The sequence below is a fragment of the Haplochromis burtoni genome, unplaced genomic scaffold (genome assembly GCF_018398535.1).
Source record: "Haplochromis burtoni strain Fernald_Lab_line unplaced genomic scaffold, NCSU_Asbu1 Contig_254, whole genome shotgun sequence".
Taxonomy (NCBI): Eukaryota; Metazoa; Chordata; class Actinopteri; order Cichliformes; family Cichlidae; genus Haplochromis; species Haplochromis burtoni.
Genome location: NW_024582615.1, coordinates 375838 through 396493, shown reverse-complemented (window position 1 = coordinate 396493; position 20656 = coordinate 375838). Strand labels below are relative to the sequence as shown.

The 20656-nt window shown below is 36.5% G+C and overlaps 1 protein-coding gene across 1 annotated transcript in view; it reads left to right on the top strand.

Annotated features, from left to right (window-relative positions):
* Window positions 1–20656, top strand: part of LOC102310182 (inactive N-acetylated-alpha-linked acidic dipeptidase-like protein 2) — a 563756-nt gene that overhangs the window by 418454 nt on the left and 124646 nt on the right. Inside the window, exon 14 of the mRNA XM_042227322.1 lies at window positions 9324–9470. Coding sequence (XP_042083256.1) covers window positions 9324–9470 — 147 coding nt within the window. The remainder of the gene's footprint in view (window positions 1–9323; window positions 9471–20656) is intronic.

Here is a 20656-nt window from a genome sequence, read left to right as displayed (position 1 = left end):
TGTGTGTGTGTGTGTGTGTGTGTGTGTGTGTGTGTGTGTGTGTGTGTGTGTGTGTGTGTGTGTGTGTGTGTGTGTTACTCTTTATTTAGAACTGTTTGCTTGTCTGCTTATTATAGAAGGTTGATTGCTGGGAAAGCAACTTGGGGATAATGATCTGTTATCTTTCAACTTAATAATAAAATGACATCTGAGTTTATCACAGTTTCTAACAGTTAACATAAATGAAATAAAACTATGAAAGGCAAAACACTAAGACACGTTGTGGGAAAAGAGCCATTGATTAACAGTAACTAATGATTAAATTCAGAGTGGTGTATAAACACATAGTGAGTTAAAAAAAAAGAATACTAGTTTACCAAAAGTAAACCAGCAGTCTGAGAGCAAAGTGCTCTGTTTGAGTGATATGGCACTTTAATATAAGATGGGGCCTGATTCTTCAAGGACTTCTATGTGATGAGATGGATTTTAAATTTGATTCTGCATTTAACAGGGAACCAACGATAAGAACCCACTGCGCAAAGTGACTTCGGAGTGATGTGTTTTATAAGACATTTTTGGACGTACAGTTTTGATCCACTGAAGGGGTTGTTTAGTATCACCAGGCAATGTCCTTTTTTTCAACGTCTGCTGAACTCCTAGTGTTGATATCCCTGGGATCTCAGTGTACGGGTTATTTATAGTCCAAATTCGGTCATTGTGAATGTCTTTTCAATGTCAAACGTAGACGTCCAAAAATGATTTATAAAACACATCGCTCCGATGTCACTTTGCACAGTGGGTTCTCATCGTTGGTTCCCTGTTAAATGCAGAATCAAATTTAAAATCCATCTCATAGAAGTTCTTGAATAATCAGGCCCCTCTCGTTTTTGTTTTCTGTACAGAAACAGTATGTGTGAAGGAATGCAGAGTGATCAGTAGACATCTCTAAGATGTTGTGTGCTCTTGAGCTAAATAAAAAAGTGAGCAGCTGCATGGTGGATTTCAAGCAGAAATGTCCCTAGCTTCTCACAGACAGCTTGCACAATGTGCACATCAACAAAGACTGTCGAGCAGATAGTCAAGTTCATACATACACACTAGTACAAACATCTCGTAGTCCTGCTACTGATCACAATCACATTCACTTCCTCTTACAAAGCTCTTCACAATACAACAGGATGCCAGCCTCACTAAAATAACAATGAACTATATAATGCAAATGCTCTTTTAAACTTCTTAAACATATTTACTCCTTTTAAAAAGGATTCGAAGAGTTTTTCTAAATAATTTATCCATTAGTACTTTACATTTTAACATGCCTTTCAACGTTTTTTTTATTCTATTTTAACAAATTTTAAGAAATGACAGTTCTAACCTGGTTACAAAGAAATAAGTTGATTGTTAAAATAAATGAACCAGTTAAAGAAAAACAGGATAATTAAAATAACACACAAAAAAATCCCACATGTACTGAGTAAATCAATAGACTAACATATAATAAATTGTGTTTATTTATAAATAATCCATATTCATATGTATAACAGCAATGTTGATATTTGTAGATTAAAAAAATACATTTATTAACCATGTAAACTCCCTGCACCTGTCATAGACAACCACATGACGCCAAAAAACATTATCCACCCCAAAGTTCAAATGTTGAACGTCATATAGATATCTAAGTTGGGTCATGGTTGGACGTCCAAATTGGTAGATCTCCAGAATTGGTCATGGACCAACAAACCCAATATAGATGTGATCTGCACGTCTATTCTGCTTCCCACTAAAGACTGGATGCCAGATCCAATGTTAGTGAGAAGAAAAATAGTCATGTTCTAGTCCCTGTCAGTACTTTTGCTGGACATTCTGGATCAACTAGTGATTTAAGTCAGTGTTTACCAAATGTTACGACATTTTGGTAACAGGATGTTTCTAATTTTAGATATACTGGAAGAAATGGAATAAAGCAATCCTACATATTTGTTCAATATGGTATTGAAAGATATATCCTGGTCAAAAAAGAAGCCAAAAACATCATCATCAAGGTCTTTATTTTTTAAGATATTCCTGTAGTTTAACTAACTAGTGTTTGTTATCTGGCTTCATTGATAGATAAGGTTGAGAATCATCTGCATAGCAGTGAAAATGTGTGCTATGCCTTTTGATGATACTGTCTAAGGCATAGGTGTCAAACGCTGGCCCGCGCGCCAAATTTGGCCCGCAGCCTAATTACATTTGGCGCGCGAAGCCATACCAAATTACTATTAGAGCTGGCCTACTGGTATTATACAGCTAATATATATATTGTTTAGTATTAAGCTTTTCTTGTTCCATATTCAGTTTTTCAGCAAAACGTGTTTGAGTCCATAAGAAAAGATTCATTCTCATATCTGGAGGAATAAATATATTTCAATAAATATTAACGTTAGCCTGCAACTTTGTTCCAGTTTTGAATTTTGGCCCACTGTGTATTTGAGTTTGACACCCCTGGTCTAAGGGAAGCATGTGTAGTGTAAAAAGAACAGATCTTAGCACAGAACCCTGTGGAACTCCATAATTACCCTTAGTGTGTGACGAGGACTCTCCATTTATATAAACATGTGGAGTCTAATAGATAGATATGATTCATCCTAGTTTAGCACAGTACCTTTAAAATCACCAGCATGCTCTAATTGCTAATAAAATATGATGGTCAACAGTATCAAACATTGCACTGAGGTCTCTCAGGACAAGCTCAGTCCACTCTCAGGAAGATCATTTGTAACCTTCACTGATGTGGATTTTGTATTGTGATGAGTTTGGAAACCTGAGTGAGACTTTTTGAATAAACCATTCCTCTGCAGATGACCGGTTAGCTGTTTTATAACTACTCTTTCAAGAATTTTGAGATAAAAGGGAGGTTGGAGATTGGCCTATATATAATTAGCTAAGACAGCTGGGTCAAGTGATGGTTTTTTAAGTAACGATACTGAGTGTGAAGCACCTTTGCTGTCAGATTACGATGCATTAAAATGGTTCTCTTTTACCATTATTTCCCAACATGCGGCATATGCAAGCATTATATTATCCCAAGAATAAAAACTGACAAAAGTTTGAATAAAATCCCAGGTTTTCCAAAACAGGCTTGAAAGCATATGCACCCTGACAAGGCTGTTAGAGTTCAGAGTTTTACATTTGTCTTTGAGTTTTTGTTTTCATTTACCGTTAACACTACAATGCACTAAAATTTCTTTGATTAGGTTTAGGCAAAGAAAATGGTTCAAATACACCATTTCAAAGGCTAAAATACTCCTTCCATTTGCAACAGGTTTTCCAGACTAATGCATCCCATAAAAGCCTTGACACCAGTCTCATTAACTGCCCCACTTGTCACAGCATCAGCACGTGACAGTCTGAGAGTAGAACTGGGTTGGATTTTATGGTAAAAACAAAAGTGGAATATAAACTCTAACAATAATACAGCCTTATTCAAGCAAGAACAGCCTCAATATACTCACCCCAAAGATTATCTAGTTTCAAGCTTTTTCGTTCAAGTCCAGCAAGCCATTCTTTGTAGCACATAGGATTTTGTAGACTGGTAGAGTGGTATTGAGTGGTAAGCTGAGATCTCAAAATGATTTCACTCTTCTGTTATCATAGCAGACAAAGAAATTAAATATTGATTCCCGGTGTGGCACCACAGGCTGAAATTAACCATTCTCTCTGCTCTCTCTCATTCTTTTCCTCCCTGTTCACTTGCTTATTCTGTCTGTCCTCCCATTGCATCCCAATTTTTATACCTCCCTATCTTATTATTCCCTCTCTAAAGTACTCTCCTCTCATTCTGACTGTCTGTTTCCCTTTCCCCCTCTGACACTCTTTTAATGCACTGTGACTGCTTGTAATAGAGAAAAGCAGAGAAGCTGTACATGGCATGACTTTAAATCTTTTCCCTAGCTGATAGAATGATAGTGTGCCTCTCTATATAATTCCATATTGCGACTTAGTTCTTTTTTTCTACTGGGACTCAAAAACTTCACAGACCTTTAAAGTTCTGAGTAAATGCCATAACCTCAGGTCATCCAAAAATCTCAAAGTAGCCATGTATTTTTCTAAAACCTTAGTTTGATCAAAACAAGGCTAAGAGGTTTAGACAGATTGTCATCCAATGCAACAAACAAACAATACACAAAATGTTAAAATATATTTTTTCAGTACAGAGAGTGTAACATTGTAGCCAAAGTTGTACTCAAAGACTGTGCTTTTATGTAATGCAGATTGGGTCCCTTTAAAGTTCTCATGGTTAAATCCATTCTTTGTTATATCTGCAAATATTGTAATTAAAACACAATTAGATTATTGTATTCCAAATTCTATAGTGATCTATAGTGCTACCCCCTGTAAGGCTTTTAAGTGTCATGGGTGACCACTCATAAATGTAAAGTCATTGTCTGTCAAATGCCATAAATTCAGTAATGCTAATGTGTTCTCTAATCAGGATTTTGTGCAAATCAAGTTCAAATGAAGTTCATTTCAATATCTTGCTCAGCAACACTAATCCATTATAATGCACAAACAACAAAAAAGATTTGCAGACAGCTATATTTACACATCTACAGTTATAATGTGAATTTAACTTGATGAATGAAGAAAACAGTAAGATGTTCTCTGTGTAATCTGTACATTGGCTTCAAAATGTTCATAGAGTTTAATTAATACTTCAAGCATTGACATTATACATTGGAAAAGCATTGATTGCAGAGCAGTTGAATGAACTACAGTTTATGTACATTAGAGCTTCTTCTATTGTCTCTGCTTCTGATGTTTGCAGCAGTGGGATGTTTGTCTCCCTTTTCTGGTTCTGAGCTATACAAGTTTAGACTGCAGTCATTATGACTTCAGGTTGAGTAAGATTTGACTCATATATCTGGTGACTTATGATATTTAAAAATACCTAAAACCTGCTACAGGCACATGATATGTAGTGTCAGTATTATGTAACATAATACATTTGAAATATTGCAATATTTTCTTTTAGGGTAAACAGTTTTATGCTATAATTACTAATTTTAGTTTGTGTTGCTTCACTCAGTCATTCAACAATGCTAAGCAGCTGGGATGATGGTACCTTACTCATGATGCTATCGGTCATGTAAAAAGTGTCAGACAACAGCCGCTTGTGTTGTCTGATTTGCTTTATATTTCGTTGGCAGGTTGCAGGCAATTAAACATATCCTGAATTTATGAAGTACTACTGTTAGTCAGTGTTTGTATAGGGACACAGCTGAGCTGTGTAGCCAAAGACTTCCCACTAAATCTAGTTACTTTGTAAGAACACATCCATAGTTAGACGTAAATGTCAGTGTGTCAACTTTAATTACAAGTATTTTTTTTTAAGGGAAAGACAAAATACATGTAGTCTAACCAACTTATTTTACTGAAAGACATTTCAACTACAGATTTCATCCAACAGGTTAAACTGAAGACTGAACATATTCCTATATGTAATCATTATCTTCAGCTAGGCTAGTCTGCTTAATTCAACAGAGGAGTCGTCTCAGTGTGAAAAAAATCATATTGTAATAAGACTATATTGAAATAAAAACACATTTGTCAAATAATTTACCATGTCAGATATGCCATGACAATTTCAGCAGAGATCTTTCATGGGCCAGTCGTTATCACAAACAAAAATAGATCAGGCATGGACCCTCTGGAATACATCCAGGTGTTTCAAATCAAACAAGATTGCAGATGTGGTCAAATTAGTCTCCCTTCTTACTGAAAATATCCAATAATCAATCATCTACACAGAGGTAGTTTTTTTTTAAGTGGCCATTTGTGCATTAGACTATTTAAGCTACTCCAATGGGCCACATATAAAACCTCCCCAGTGTTGCAGAATCAGTGACTTTCTTCAACTCCAGTGTAGAGACAGACTAGTTTCCCCTCAAGAGAGTCGCCAACCCTGCTTGGTGAATTTGTCGTCCTCCCTGCTTGGCATAGCAATAGCTCTCTGGGTTGACAGTTGCATTCAAAGGTAGTAAAGTGAGCATAGCAGTGACCAGACTTAGACATGTAATTGACTGTAGGCTTGTCTAGCATTATTTCTCTGGAAGAAGAAATGTTAGGTCTTATTACTTCATTTTAGTAAGGTATTTTTAACTAAGCAGCTATAAAAAAAATACTGTCAAAAGATTCACTGCCAATCATTTATTTAACAAATGAATTCAACTGACCAATGGCCGGTCTGACCAGTCTTTCTGGCATTTCCTTTATAAGAAGAATCTGTCCAACAACACATATTTGTCCAGGCTTCTCAAGTAGTTTAACACGACCATGTTAAGATCTCAGTGCACATTGGCCTCATACATAGGGATGCTCTCCCAGTTTCCCAGCTTTTGCTGTAGTAGAGTGTATTTGTTTTGTTGATAAAGCTTAACTTTTAAGTTTTCTTCCTTGATTGAGCCACAGAGACTGTCATTGCATGGAATAATTTCCTCCAAAACAAAGAAGAAATCTGAAATGGAGTGTTTTTTTAATCCAACAGCCTTCACATATAAACCTTTGCTTGAATTCTACACTAATACATGGCTTTCAATAAATGAAAAGCCAAATACTTAAGTCAATACTGTGATAACTGTGTCCTCTGTGTACAAGTTCGTTGTTATGATTCTCAATCAAGTTTTAAATTGTACACACATGAACAAGCATTCAGTCCCACCCTGTTAACTCCCACAATCAGCCGTAAGTAGGTAATGAAATGCACTGCATGAATATTGATATTCATGTGGATGTTCTTGTCCTTCCAGTCTTTTTGTGGAAGTAAAAAAAGAAAAAAGTGTGTGATTAAAGGGAAATTTAATTGTGAGTCAAGGTTGGAGGTATTATTTACTGGCCTTCATTCAGCTGGAGTGGTGATGTGTCACAGCAGCAGTTAATGTTTAGAGAGCCACTGCCTTTAGAAAGAATAAAACAGAAAAGGTTGACAACATTGTGTCAATGGCAGTGGCGGGGATGATTGGACACCAGAACACTTTCCCCTTGACAGACCTTGATAAAAGGGAAACTCTAATTAAATGCAATGTGACAGAAGAACACAGTGACATCAGGCAGGCACAGAGGATATGGACAGTTGAGATAAGCCTCCAGTTGATTGACTGTTGCATTCTGTTTCCTTCCGCTACCCACTTTAGTCTCGACAATTTCTGCAACAGCAGCTGTGTTGTTCTTTCAATTATGAGCAACGCCAGAAAGCAGTCAACCCAGGTGACAAGCCACATGTTAGTGGTGAACTGTGACAAAAGCTTGAATTGTGCAATTAGCCATAATAACACCCTCACCTCGTCCAGCCCCCATCTAAGCACTAAACTATACTTAGTAGAATTTACACTTGTACTTGAGAATTCTTATTAGTGTCAGCCTTGAAACTTTTTTTCATACCTGGCAAGGTGATTTAAATATACGTACAAAAAACTGAATGACTTGTACATGTTCCTTTGTGTAAACAGGTTCCTGAGATATATAGAATTTTAATGGTCTTTAACTATGTGCTTCTAGTTATCATTTAAGTTACATTTTGAGTGAATAGGGTGCTAGCTGCCTTATTCAAATGGTGTACGTCAACAATATTAAGGCTCTATGGCTTAAGGACAGATTTTTTTTTAAGTTTTAAGTGTTTTAAAGTGTTTTAAGTTCTGGCTTGTGTTATGTGCTATCTGAAAGTTTTTTAAATGATAATAGCAGTGGTGTGCAGTTATTGTTTTACATTAGTTGTAGAATTATGAATTATGGACTATATAATTTTTATTTAAAAAAAACATACTTGTAAATTATCCAAGAATAATCATATATGCAATTGTTCTTTTTCCCATTTTTTCACCATACCTAATATAAATATCCAAATACAACCATTTTTCATCCTGTTTTCTTAGCATATCTTATCACAACTGTATCTGTGTTACAGTATAATCACCTCTGTTGATGAGCTAAGCATGTTTTTGGACATAAATCGCATGTAGAATATGTTCGCACTATATTTCTACATTGCAAAGTGTTTGGAGCTGGAAATCTTTTCTGGAACATAAACTGCCATTTCAGCTTGAACACCGATGGAAGACGGAGATAAAAGTTAGTTTTTCACTAAAAAATATCTAAATTCATATTAGTTTCATGGCTGAAGCTAATGACAACTGTCAGATATGGGTATATGTCTTGCTAAATACAATATTGTGCTTGGGGCCCTGATGATATGAGACTGTTATTGTAGATAATTGCACATTTCTAGCTTTGACACAGTTCACTACCACTAACATGAGACTTGTCACCTGGTTTTATTGCTTTCCGTGTTATTTGCTATTGAAAGAGAAGCAGCTGCTGTTACAATAATTGTAGAACATTGGTTAGTGGAAGGAAACCACTTGAGGAAAATTGTAAATAAGTTTGATTTAGTACCCTAATAAAGACAAGTCAAACATTATTATTCAGCACCTGCAACCACATTGTAGTTTTAATGAGCTTAATAAAATGAGCTATGGTTTAAATACGCTTTTTTTTTCTTTTCTTTTTTGTTTTAGTAATCCAATATACACTCATCAAAAACTTTATTAGGTCCACCTGTTCAATGGCTTGTTTATGCAAATATCTAATCAGCCAATGGCAGCAACTAACTACTTTTAGGCATGTACACATGGTCAAAATGACCTACTGAAGTTCAAACCACGCATCAGGAAGAAAAGTGTTTTAAATTACTTTACATGTGACATCTTTGTTGGTGCCAGTCTGAGCGCTTCAGAACTTGCTCAACTGCTTGTGTTAGTTGTCATGATGGTAGGATCAGAATTTGAAGTAAATAGCAGGAAAACATGGACCAATCATCGTATGAATGGTTCAAGCTTACGGTGGTGGTATGATGATTTATGGGATATTTATGGGTAGTAGTGTTTTTTATACACATTACCAAAGCTGGTGTTTTGCATAAAACATATCCTATATTGATGTATTATTTGTTCCACTAATGTGAGTGCATTGGGGTCATAAAAACTGCGTGTTTGGCACAGGTATACTTTTTTTTTTTAACTTAATTGTAGCAACTCTGAGAGGATTAATGACATTTGTTTTATTCTACACACTTTCATGTCCCAGTGACCATTTAAAGTGCACTTATTGCACTTTGCACATTTATTTAGTTGAGAGCCCAGTCTTGTTAGACAAAAAATATCTGCCTGGCATGTTACCAAAATGACTTCTGAGTGGCGAGACTTCCCTCTGAAGACTTTGCTGTCTCTCCTCTTAGTCTTTCCACCAATTAATTTTCTCTTCTCACTATGGTTTTATTCCCATTATTCTTTCCTCTTCTTTGTTAGAGGCAGTTGCTGAGTTGTATTCGTGGCGGAAACTGCCCTGGACCCAACGTCAGCTCACTGCAGTTGCCTGGAGATGTGGGTTTCTTTGCCAACCAATTGGCCGTGCCTACCATGGAGTTTGCCTTTGAACAGACTAGAGCAGAAGAGGTATGTCTAAACCAAAAGACCCAATTATTTTATTTCCATTTTTCTTGTGACGCTCATTGCTTTGATTTTATGCCATGCTACGTTGTCCCTTGAGATCAGAGGAACTACCATAATACAAGGCACGGTCACACCTTGTCTTTTAGTTTCTGATAGTAAAAATTTCCTCATTAGAAGCAAAACTTGTCTTTGAGAAGGTACATTTACCTTTAACTTACGACAGACACAAACTACTTAAAGTGCATGCTTTAATGTTTTAGCATGTGAAACAAAGTCTGTATGAATATATACCAGTTGTGTGACTGAAGTAATTACTTCATCCCAGCCTTAGTTTCACATAATTAATCTAATATATACAATATGCACTGAGACGATAATGGAAAGTATTAAACCAAAAGGAGAAGAGTATTGTTTCAGTTTGTGTGAATTTTCTTTTAAAGAAAATCTAGTAAGGACCCCATCTGTCAAACTCTGTTAAATTGGAGTGGCAGTCAGAGGGAGATCTACCACAGGGCAGTTCATATATACAAAGACAAAAAAGTGGACTGGATCTAAAATTAACGACTTTATTACATTACACGATTTACATTTTAAGACATTTTTCCAGCTATGTCACATGACCATATGTGGTACACTGTGATAACAACCATATGCAGCCCATATAGTGTCACTGCCAATATGAAGAACGTTTTCAAACTTAAGCAGAGTACAGTATAGCTTGTCTCTTTTGTAAGGAACAAATGCACATCATAGTGCTCACAAATTATGCATGCCCCCATTTATTTCCATTAAAAATGCAGTATTGATGTTTGTTGCACAGCCTTGGGATGGAAACACAGTGATTTAGCCTCAGCTTATCGGCCCACTCAAATTTGGAACTTCTGGCTAGGACGGCAACTTTGAGCTTAATTAGTGCGAGAGATCTTCATGATGTTTATCTGCCCTCAAGGTGCCTTTACAACCTGAAAATAATAGGTGGTGGAGAGTGAAATCTGCATCACTGGGTTTGTTTAGGAAAGACAAAACCTAAATTAAATTAAAAACTATCTGTAAACAAACCTGACTCTGTTAGGGAACACCCTATATCCATATATTAGTAACGGCTTAATAGCATTTGGATTGAACTCCAGCATTTAAAATCGGAGGGCAATAAAATTTCCTCTACTGCTTTATATCTTAACCGGGTCTCTGGGGAAGCTGAGACAGACAGAAGAACCTACACAGCTTCCATTTATAGTTAATTTCTCCACTTGTAGAAATGCTCAACATGTTTTAGAAACTGAATTTTCTCAAGACAGTTCCGAATTACTTTCAGATTGACTGTTCAGTCTGGAGAAGGAGAAAGACTATTCAGCAGCTAAGCTGCAAGTTTAATGGCAGATCATGGTTGATAGAGTCAGTGAGGAGTCAGTGAGCTTTTGGGAAAATAAGAGACTAATTAATAGTCAACTATTCACTAACTACAAATTTTTAAAAAAACAACTGTATGTTATTTTTAGATTCAAGTATGTGTTTATCCCAGGTATATGTTCAAAAAGAAGAGAAACTGCTACTAACATTAGCACTAAATATGATTATAGCCAAATATTCTGTCCAATTAGAGTTAATACTTAGCTACTGTGTTGCTTTCCTGGGCTGCTTTGCAAGTAAATAAGATTCATTAGTGTTAATGGTGTTAGTGTTTTATTGATTGTTTAAATCTGGCTTTCGTATAAACCAGTGTCTGTATTGCCTGTGTTTTGTGTCATGTGTAGGCTGTGTGCAGGCAGGATAGGAGGAATGATGGACCCAAAATTGTAGACTCAAAACAAAGATTTATTACTAAATGACAAAAACAGGAAACTGGCTAAACTGGAAATACATAAACTAAACTGGCAGGCAGATGGACAGAACACACATCCTGGGATGGGATGTATTAAAGTATTCATATAAGGACATGGACATGGATTATATAAGAAAATGCAAAACTAATGTACATTTAATGGCATGCAATCATTTATACAGATCTTTTAAAAAAAGATAGTTGCTGTGGGGGGCTTTCCCAAACTTAAACACAATGCTTCCACCCTGCAGCAGCCATTTGAAACATGTTCCCACACTCGTTTTACCATATTCACTTTTTTTGCAGATGTCGGCATATTGAACAGTAACACGATTACAAAAAGTGGGAAACAGTACAACTTCTGCAAGCAACAAATGCTTAATGCACCTACATGTATTTTCAAGACATGCTGATTTAATATGCGGGATTTATATTTCCTTCTAATGGCCAATTTCTGCTTTCACAGCGTGACCACATCTTTAATAGTGTTCTCCCACGAGTAATTTTAAATAAATTCCTGTTCGTATGGGACAGTTTAGCTTCCACACCCTCACACTGAAATGAATGGATATGTATTTTCTGAGTAGTGCGAGCTGGAATAACAAGAGTTATATAATATTTGTTACAGAGATCTCATATGAAAAGCGATTTTCCTGCCACAGTAAAGTTTTGCAGGCTCTAACCGCCTATATTTCTCTGTAACCTTACTGTCGTTGCGCATATTTCCAACTCCCAAGCAGTTAAAACACCTGTGGAGTTCACCCTAAATACAAGCACAAACAGGAGTCATTTAGATCTACTTCTAAGAACAAAGATGTATCCAAAATGTGTCACTCTGAGATGATAATACAAAATGAAATTTGTTGTTTACATTATAAATAACACGTCTAACTGTGAAGGTAAAGGTCAAATATTCAGTAGGACAAAAGTACAGTTCAGTACAAGAAAGTACAAAAGTAACACTGTTTATTATTTATATTCCATTGCATCTTCATTTTGCTGCTCAAAGGGCTTTTGATATCTGCAGGCATCCTTCATCAATTCAGTTCTACCTATATAACAGCAGTTGCCGTGCGCTTTACATCGTAAGATAAAGACGACACTGTATTATATAGAGAAACTCTGAGAAAGAAGAAAAAAACTTTTAACTGGAAAAAAATCTGAAACGGCCTCAGGGAGGGCGGGTAAATACTGCAACTGTTTGGAGTGAGGGGAAGCAAAGAGGAGAAACAAGAGCATAAAGATACGACAGTCAACATCAACAAAAATAGCAAGCTCTAAACCAGCTGTTATTACTGAGAGTTTGTAGGAAAAAGACCTGGAAACATTTATAGGGAGAGGAGACAATATGGAGAGTAAAGGAGGGGACACCATTAGACCTGGAAACAGAAGTTCACTATGTATCAGCACTTGGGAACAGTGAGTTAAAAGCTGCTTTGTCAGTTTGGATTTTTCTCCTCAACAACAGTTTTGACAATCGAGGCCCAAAATGCCACAAAAAAAAAAACCTTAGTGCACAGGAAATGTTTATCTCAAATTACCCTCGGTTATTTTTAACAATTGTAAATGTCATCTCTTTTCATTCTGTCAAACACTGTGTTAGTCATATCTCTTATTTTTCTCCCACACACTGAACACAGATTGTGTTCTGCTCTTAGGCTTTCCCACCATTACATATTATCAGTGTTGTCATGGTGAATGGCCCTGATTTTGAAGAGGTGGGAGTGAAGCTGTGATACGACCTGACTTTCACATTCTCTTCAGTCAGTTGTATTTAGAGCTAGCATTTCAACAAAGGTGGGGAGTTGCAGTAAGCATAAAAAACAAGCAGCTAAAAATATTAACTGATTACAAGGGGTTTAGTACATTTGGTATTAAAAGGTCAACAAAATATTTTTCAGGGATTCCCTGAATATAGCTCGAGTGAAAATGAGCAATTGTGTGTTTTCCATTTGTTTGGCCTAAAAATGTAAACATGTAACATAGGACATACATTCAACCACAAACTTATAAGCTGTGTTTGGGGGAAAAAGTTAGGTTTTGTTTTGCTGTTTGGCTTCACTAGAGCTAATAAAGTATAGGGTTCACCGAATGATTCAAAAGCCAATTTTCAATAGTGGAAAGGACCTAATTGTCATCGAAATGACAAATTTGATCTTAGCACTGGTTTCATGTCTGTTGGTACTGTGCCATACCATGCCATAATCTCATCGTGCCCTTCTGATAACTGCAACAATCCCCGTGCAAGGTTTAGGAAAACATGTGATTGAGCATCAAGCCCATCTGCCAACCCTCCATATTCAGTGGAAAACCAGTTACATGCAAGTTCCTCATTGTTCATTCTGGCATCACCTCACCGCTAATGGTGGTGGACAGGTCTTGGCACAGGCATGCTTTCTCTGAAAGGAACACAACCTCATTCTTGCCCTAGCTGAGCTTTTAGCTGGTGCATTGACATCCCATCTGAGACTTTTGTCATGCAGTCAGTGATGCATGTCTCGACCCACATCAAGAGGGAAAGGGCAAGAATAGCGCATTGTCATGAACATGAAAGTAGCTGGAAGGTAAAATTCCTTTCATATGCAATATAAAATGCTATATATGCAAACTGCTTTTGTGCTGAAGTTTGTTATTTTCAAACCCTCTTTGATGACTAGAATTAATATTCAGTCTCATCACTGGCAATACAGTTACAATTATGTGTGTGATATGAATCAATGACATACCACAAGTAGGAGAGAAAAAAAGACATATGTACGCATAACAACTGAAATGCTTCATGTTTCTTCTTTTTGAAAGATTATTAAGGCAAACATTGTTATTAATTTATGATAAGTACATTAAATTGTGTTGATCCAAGTAGATGGTGTACTGTGTAGCTATTTGCTGATCCATGAAACCAAACAAAACTGTAAAACAAGAACAATAAAAAGGCAAAGAATTAATATGTATATATCTGCTTTTTCTGTGCAGAGTTTGCAATTAAAATATAGTGATTATTATTTGCCCACATTAGGCTCCTAACAGAAAAAGAAAATAATAGGCACTCACTTTTCTGTGTGTTTATGTATGTGTGAGACAGAATGTTTGTGTTTTCCAGCTAAAAGCTTTAGAAGAGTGAACCGAGTTGGGCGAAGATTACAAAGTATACAGGTGTGCATACTGATCCCATGTAGGCAATAAATCAAAGCAGGTACATATGGCTCCAACTGCGTGGGTGCATTTCTGAGAAACCTCTGCTTGGTTTCCAACTTTGTTCAATATTCCGAACAGGTCACTATACTGTGTGTGATCCACTGTGTTTGTAATTGCATTCATTCATCCTCATATGCTGAGCAAACAGAGTTCTGTGCTGGTAATGTGTTGGGGAAACAACCAGATGTTGTGCACCATTGCTGTGGTGTTCATGACAAAAGTGTGGCTCACTGAACATTTGTTTTCTCATTTAACATCTGTTTTTCTTTCACTCTATGGTAGTTTTCATCTCTTTGCACTCACAGTGCTCCCTAAAACGTCCTTTTGTTATTCACCGCCTGCAATATTTTTACAATGATTTTTAAAAAACATTTGCGTGTTTTGTTTTGAAGTCTGAGTAGATTTAAACCTGTTTTATGTACAAAAACTGAGAAACATGTTCTGCTGTGAGAGAATGACGTGACTAAATTTATTGAGATGAGCTATATAACACATTATTTGAATAATTCATTGTTATGTAATGTAATACGCTCAAAAATCTCCTTCAGCATATTTTTCTTCACTGCCATGTGCAGAAATCTGGATGTAAAATACCATCCTGTTCGGGGCTACGTGTGGGAGTCATCTTTGACATGTGTCATCAGGCAGTTGCCTTGGCTTTGGGGACCTGGAAGAGAACTCAGACAGGCCACTGAGGTGTGAGAGGAATATCTGACATCCCCTCATCTCTGCAGATCATTGGTTCAGGGCTATAGTCAGGTTCAGGTGGGGAGAGCAAGAATTAATAGAGTCAGAAGGATCTTCATCTTGACTTTGGCATGTACTCTGTTTAGACCGGAGGCCATTACTGCAACTTTGTGCAGACAATTAGAGTCCTCCAAAAATGTAGGACAAGGGCTGCAGCATCTTCTGCCCTCCCACAATTTGTGACAGGAGTGGACTTGTGATAAACAGCAGTGCTGCCTAAATGATTTTTAGAGAGAGAGTTTTTGCAAAAACACTGGTATCAGGAAATCTATCTTCTGTAACAACCACAAATTATGCTTCTCTGGCTTCATCCTTAATTTATTTTCCCACTGCACCAGGAACAGCTATAATTATCTCATTGTACATTTTAACCTATGTGCGAGTACACACTTTATTGTTCAAATCCTGTAATACAAATCTTTTATTATGTTCAGGAAAGCAGCTGAAAATAATTGCTTTCATCATTTGACTCCTTCCCATTTTGACTCTGAAAATGAGCTCTTAGTGGTAAAAAGCAAACACAGTTAATCAGCCTCTGTTGTATTGGCTTTGTTTTCTTTCACCTGCTTATTGTGCTTGTAGGTTTCCTGTCTGTTGGCGTAGTTGCAAAGGCAGTTTTTAATTGGACAGTTAGCCTTTGATGTCCTGTAATATCCTGCATTGTAAATGTAGCATCTTTGCTAGAAGAAGAGCGAGAGTAAGAGCACACAATCCAAACAAAACAAAAGACATATTCCAGAATAGACCTTCGTTCTGGAGATAAAACACCACATGATCTAGATACATTAAAAAAAACCTAAATGAAATTCCAGTCTGGAAAGTAGGATGTGTATACATTAACACTAATTAGCTCTCATTTTTGCATCAGAAAACTCTTTTCTTTCACTATATACTGTAGTGGATTAAATAAGTAAAGCTGACTAGCGGTATCTCAAAAAAGTATTAACAACCAGTGGTTTCTACTCAAGCATTATATGCCATCATGGAACTTTATCGAACTTGACAGCAACAGCAAATCTTCACAAAGCTGCCAGAAAAGCCTACATTTTATTTGATGTCCTCTCAGTAAAAACAGATTGACGCGGGGAAAAACGTTTTTTGGAAAACACTGAGTGAACTGCTATAATGTAACTTACTTACATTACTTACTTTTATTAACATTGCTCACTCATTGTCATTCCCGATTAACACATTAGTTGCAATAGTTGCACAAACTCATAGATCTACAAATATATATATTTGACTAGGGCTCCAAATGTATGTATTCTGATAGTATGCACATAGAATATATAGTAGTTTATTCATTATCAGATAGAAGTTTCAGCTGCAACATTTCACAATTATTCTGTGTGAGCCATTGCTTGCAAGGAGCTTTTATTATCATAGTGTGATTAAGTTTTACCAAAGTATTTTGTCAGGAAAGCAAATAAGATACAGACTGTATTGCATACACATCAGTAAACATGTCATTTAATGCATATTTGACCAGATGCTTTGAAGTTTGCTCCAGTTTCATAACACCAGTTCTCCAGGAGCTCATTGAGGTTTGATTTATCATTGGTTCCAGCAGGAGAAATACCATTTTATTACAGCAATCTACAGTGACATTTGGTCCTTTTCAAATGGTATTCCTCATCCTGTACGTGTTGGTTGTAAAACACAGTAAGTGAAGTCTTGTTAAGTGGCAGTAGTACCTGTCAGTGCCTCCAACTTTCTTGGAAGTCTAAAGCTGATGGGGAATGATAGAAGGATATTACATCTGCATCCAGCTCTCCCCTGCACAGCTGTCAGGCCCAAACTCCCCTTGGTGCTTCAAGTGGTGATGATACCAGGCAACAGTCATGCAAGCTAAAGCACACTAACACACACCAGTGTGCGTGTGTCTGTTCAAATCTCCATCTGACACATCTTACATGAAGTAATTTTATTTGCAGCTTTGAAGATGGGAGTTACTGGTGGTGAGAGGACACGAATGAAGTCTGTAGGGTAGACATGAGAGACAGTGAGAGTGAGGAGAAGGAACAAGTTGGGGAAATGACATTGCAATTGTGATTTGTCAATAAACCCTTACCGTACTACATTTTAATATTGACCAAATTTACATATATTTCTTGCAGAGTCTCTAGAGTCCTCTATGCTAACTTTAGTGCACAGTACAAAAGAAAAAGGACTCTACCAGGAGCCTCCAAAAAATTGTGTAGAAGACTTTAAAGTTGGGCAAAACTTTTGCAGTTAAACTTAAAAATAAATAAAAAATATGACAGTGGCACAGTTCCTCACAGCAAGAAGGTCCTGGGTTCAAACCCACCATCTGGGGGCGTTTCTGTGTGGCTTTTGTGTGTTCTCCCCATGTCTGTGGTTCTTTCCAGGGGTGTCAGCTTTCTACCATAGACTAAAGACAGGCAGCTAGTAGGTTTAGGTTAATTAGTGATTCTAAAGATGTGAATGGCATCTGTCTCTCTGTGTTAGCCCTGTCCAGGGTGATACCTGCCTCTCATCCTATAGTTGAAGCCCCATGATCCTGTGATGGACATTTAAAAAAATATTCAGTTGTCCTCTGTGCACAGTTTATGTCAGTAAACATTGAGTAGAGTTATCATTTAGCAAAACACTTGATAACACCTCAAGTACACAGCAGGATGCTTGTAAATCCGTTAGACAGTTGTTTGGTTTTCAGGCAGTGCACAGTACAGGGAGTGCAGCTTGGAGTAAGACAACATGCATGAAGAGGATGATGTGGACAAAATACTCATTTGCCTAATAATTCTGCACTCCCTGTATCTAACTACACCTCCCAGAATGGGTTTAAAATTGGATGCTGCCTACCAGTGTTGGTCAAGTTACTTGAAAATAGTAATTAGTTACTAATTGCTGATTACTTCTCCAAGAAAGTAATCCAGTTACTTTACTGATTACTTATTTTCAAAAGTAATTTATTACTTAGTTAACTTTTTAAAACATCATACACGACCTGAATATGTAATAAAGCAAAAGACCTTTCAGTCCAATTCATTTTTTCTGCATAATTCATCATATAAATTAAAATTGTAATCAAATAAAAAAGTCTCATTTTAAAACTTGTTATATTCTTTCAACTTTATGCACATTGCATCGAGCAAAAATTAAATTATATGCAACAGCCTCTAACTGGAAGAAATTTGTTAAACATTTAAACCTTTTCTGCCTTTTCCAGCACATAAAATAAAATAATTTTTTTGTGTTTACTTCCAAACTTTAAACGCTGCGTGGTCATACTCTCTCCCGTACTCCATGTTATCCATTGTTGATCTACACACGTCTGTTGCTGCCACAGACTCGTACGTTACTGACATGAGACGCTCTCACAAACAAAATCACAGTTTGGTAACGCAGCGTGCTTGCGAGATAGTAACAGTAATCTAATTTTTTTATTTTTTTTTTGGACTAGCAATCTGTACTCGTTACTTGCAAAAAATAATCAGATTACAGTAAAGTGACAGAGTGAATGGGTTAAATGCATAGAGGAATTTCCCACAGGGATCAATAAAGTATACATTATTATTATAACTGAATAGAGAACTGAAGACTTACTGGTTTAACGCCAAACTTCCTACTCTGCAGTGCTTCAAACCCTGGGGCCCAGAAATGGTTTTATTTGTTTGTTTTGTCACCTTCGTCCTACATGTCTTCCACTCCACAGGTTTCTTTACAACCGCTGGTCGTAACTAGAAACCGCTATTGCATTAGCCTAATTTTTAACTTTCCTCCTACATACTGTTGTAAATGGACTACTGGTTATACTCCCACTGGAACATTAAAATTTTAATGCTTTAAATATTTTTTATCTCCATATCTGTGTATTAGGAGTAAACTAAATTCTGCGTAAGCAGGCAATAAAACACACTGTTGTAGTAGCTGACTCAGCAGGGCTGATTTATGAGAGGCTGTTTGCTCCAGTTACAATTACTGAGGAAGATCATCAGCTTTTTTCTGTAGGCCGAGCATTTTTATTTAGTTCTGCAAATACAGACTGTCCAGAAAACTGAAACCAATCTTTTCATGACACAGCAGTCTGTTTATGGAAGAGATTATTTATCGATATTTGGCTTTAATGGCCTCTATATCACTTAAAAGTGGAGACTGAAACATGAAAAGCTATTTTTTAAACCATCTTTTGCCTTGGTCAAGTGTTTTAAAAGTTCCTATGAAGTTGTACAACTGTGCAGAGCATGAAAGTTTGGTGTAATATCAAAGATGGGGTCAGAATATTGGGATTTTTTTCTTTCAACCTAGGACTTGTTTTGATATTGGATGTTCAGCGGTTTGTTTTGATATTGCACAAAAGTACTTTATTTAATAATGATTTTAATAATAATATATTCCTAACTAACAAGGTCAAGTAAAAACAAATCTAGTTTCATGCTGTAAAAATATACGTTGTACATGTGTGCTGTAGCGCTCGAACTTTTTTCCTCTTTTCTTTTTTCCCAGTGGAGACCTCTCCCACGCTACAATGCGAAAGTAGTAGAACAAGCAGGCTGTATTAATGAACTTGAAATGCGTTCACTGCATTTCACATTCTCCAAAAAATTTACTACATAACTCCAGTACTGTACGCCAACAGGCCAACTTAAGCCACTGAACAAAACTCAGATATTTAGCATATTTTGTTTTCTTTCTTTCTTCCTTTCCTTCTTTCAAGAGTCAGAAATCTTGCTTAATTTGGAGACTTTCAATGTTATTATTTTACATTTGATGCTTTAAAAAGCATTTACGGTGGTGGGATGGTTTTTTTTTTTTTTTTCAGAAGTGAGTCATATGCACTAAATTGCCTCCCTATACTATGTTCATGAAAATAAAGCGACATGTCATCCATTGCAACAGTATGACTCAGCTATGTGTGTTTAATTGTGTTTAGACAACAGTGGAGTTCTTTGGCTCAGAGCATGATCCAGAGTACACGGTAAATTCTTATTCAACAGCTCGCATTTGTTGTTCTTTAGTTTTGTGGGATTTTTTTTTGCCAGTTTTATGCTTTTATTCATAATTGCATATTTACAGCACATCTGATCCCATCTTTATGTAGCTTAGTGGTGCAAACAATTGTAAACTGCACTGAGACTACTATCAATACCAGACTACTTAGGAACACAGCTTAACTTGTCAAAATCTTTAAACATTACTATTGAAGACAAAGCTGAGGCTTCATCGTCCTACTAACCTAATGCATATATAACCCCCCCCCCAAACAGAGTTATACAGCGTACCAGTCTCATGTGTGAATCTTCGTGACTGACTGTGGTTCCAGAAGAATTACCAAATGTTTCATCAGGTTACAATACTTACTCGGTTTTAAGCTTAATGTCTCAATGTACAGTTACTTATCAGCTTTGCTGAAATCTGGATTTGCCTTATCTGAAATCCCAAATACCTTTGATTCACAAAA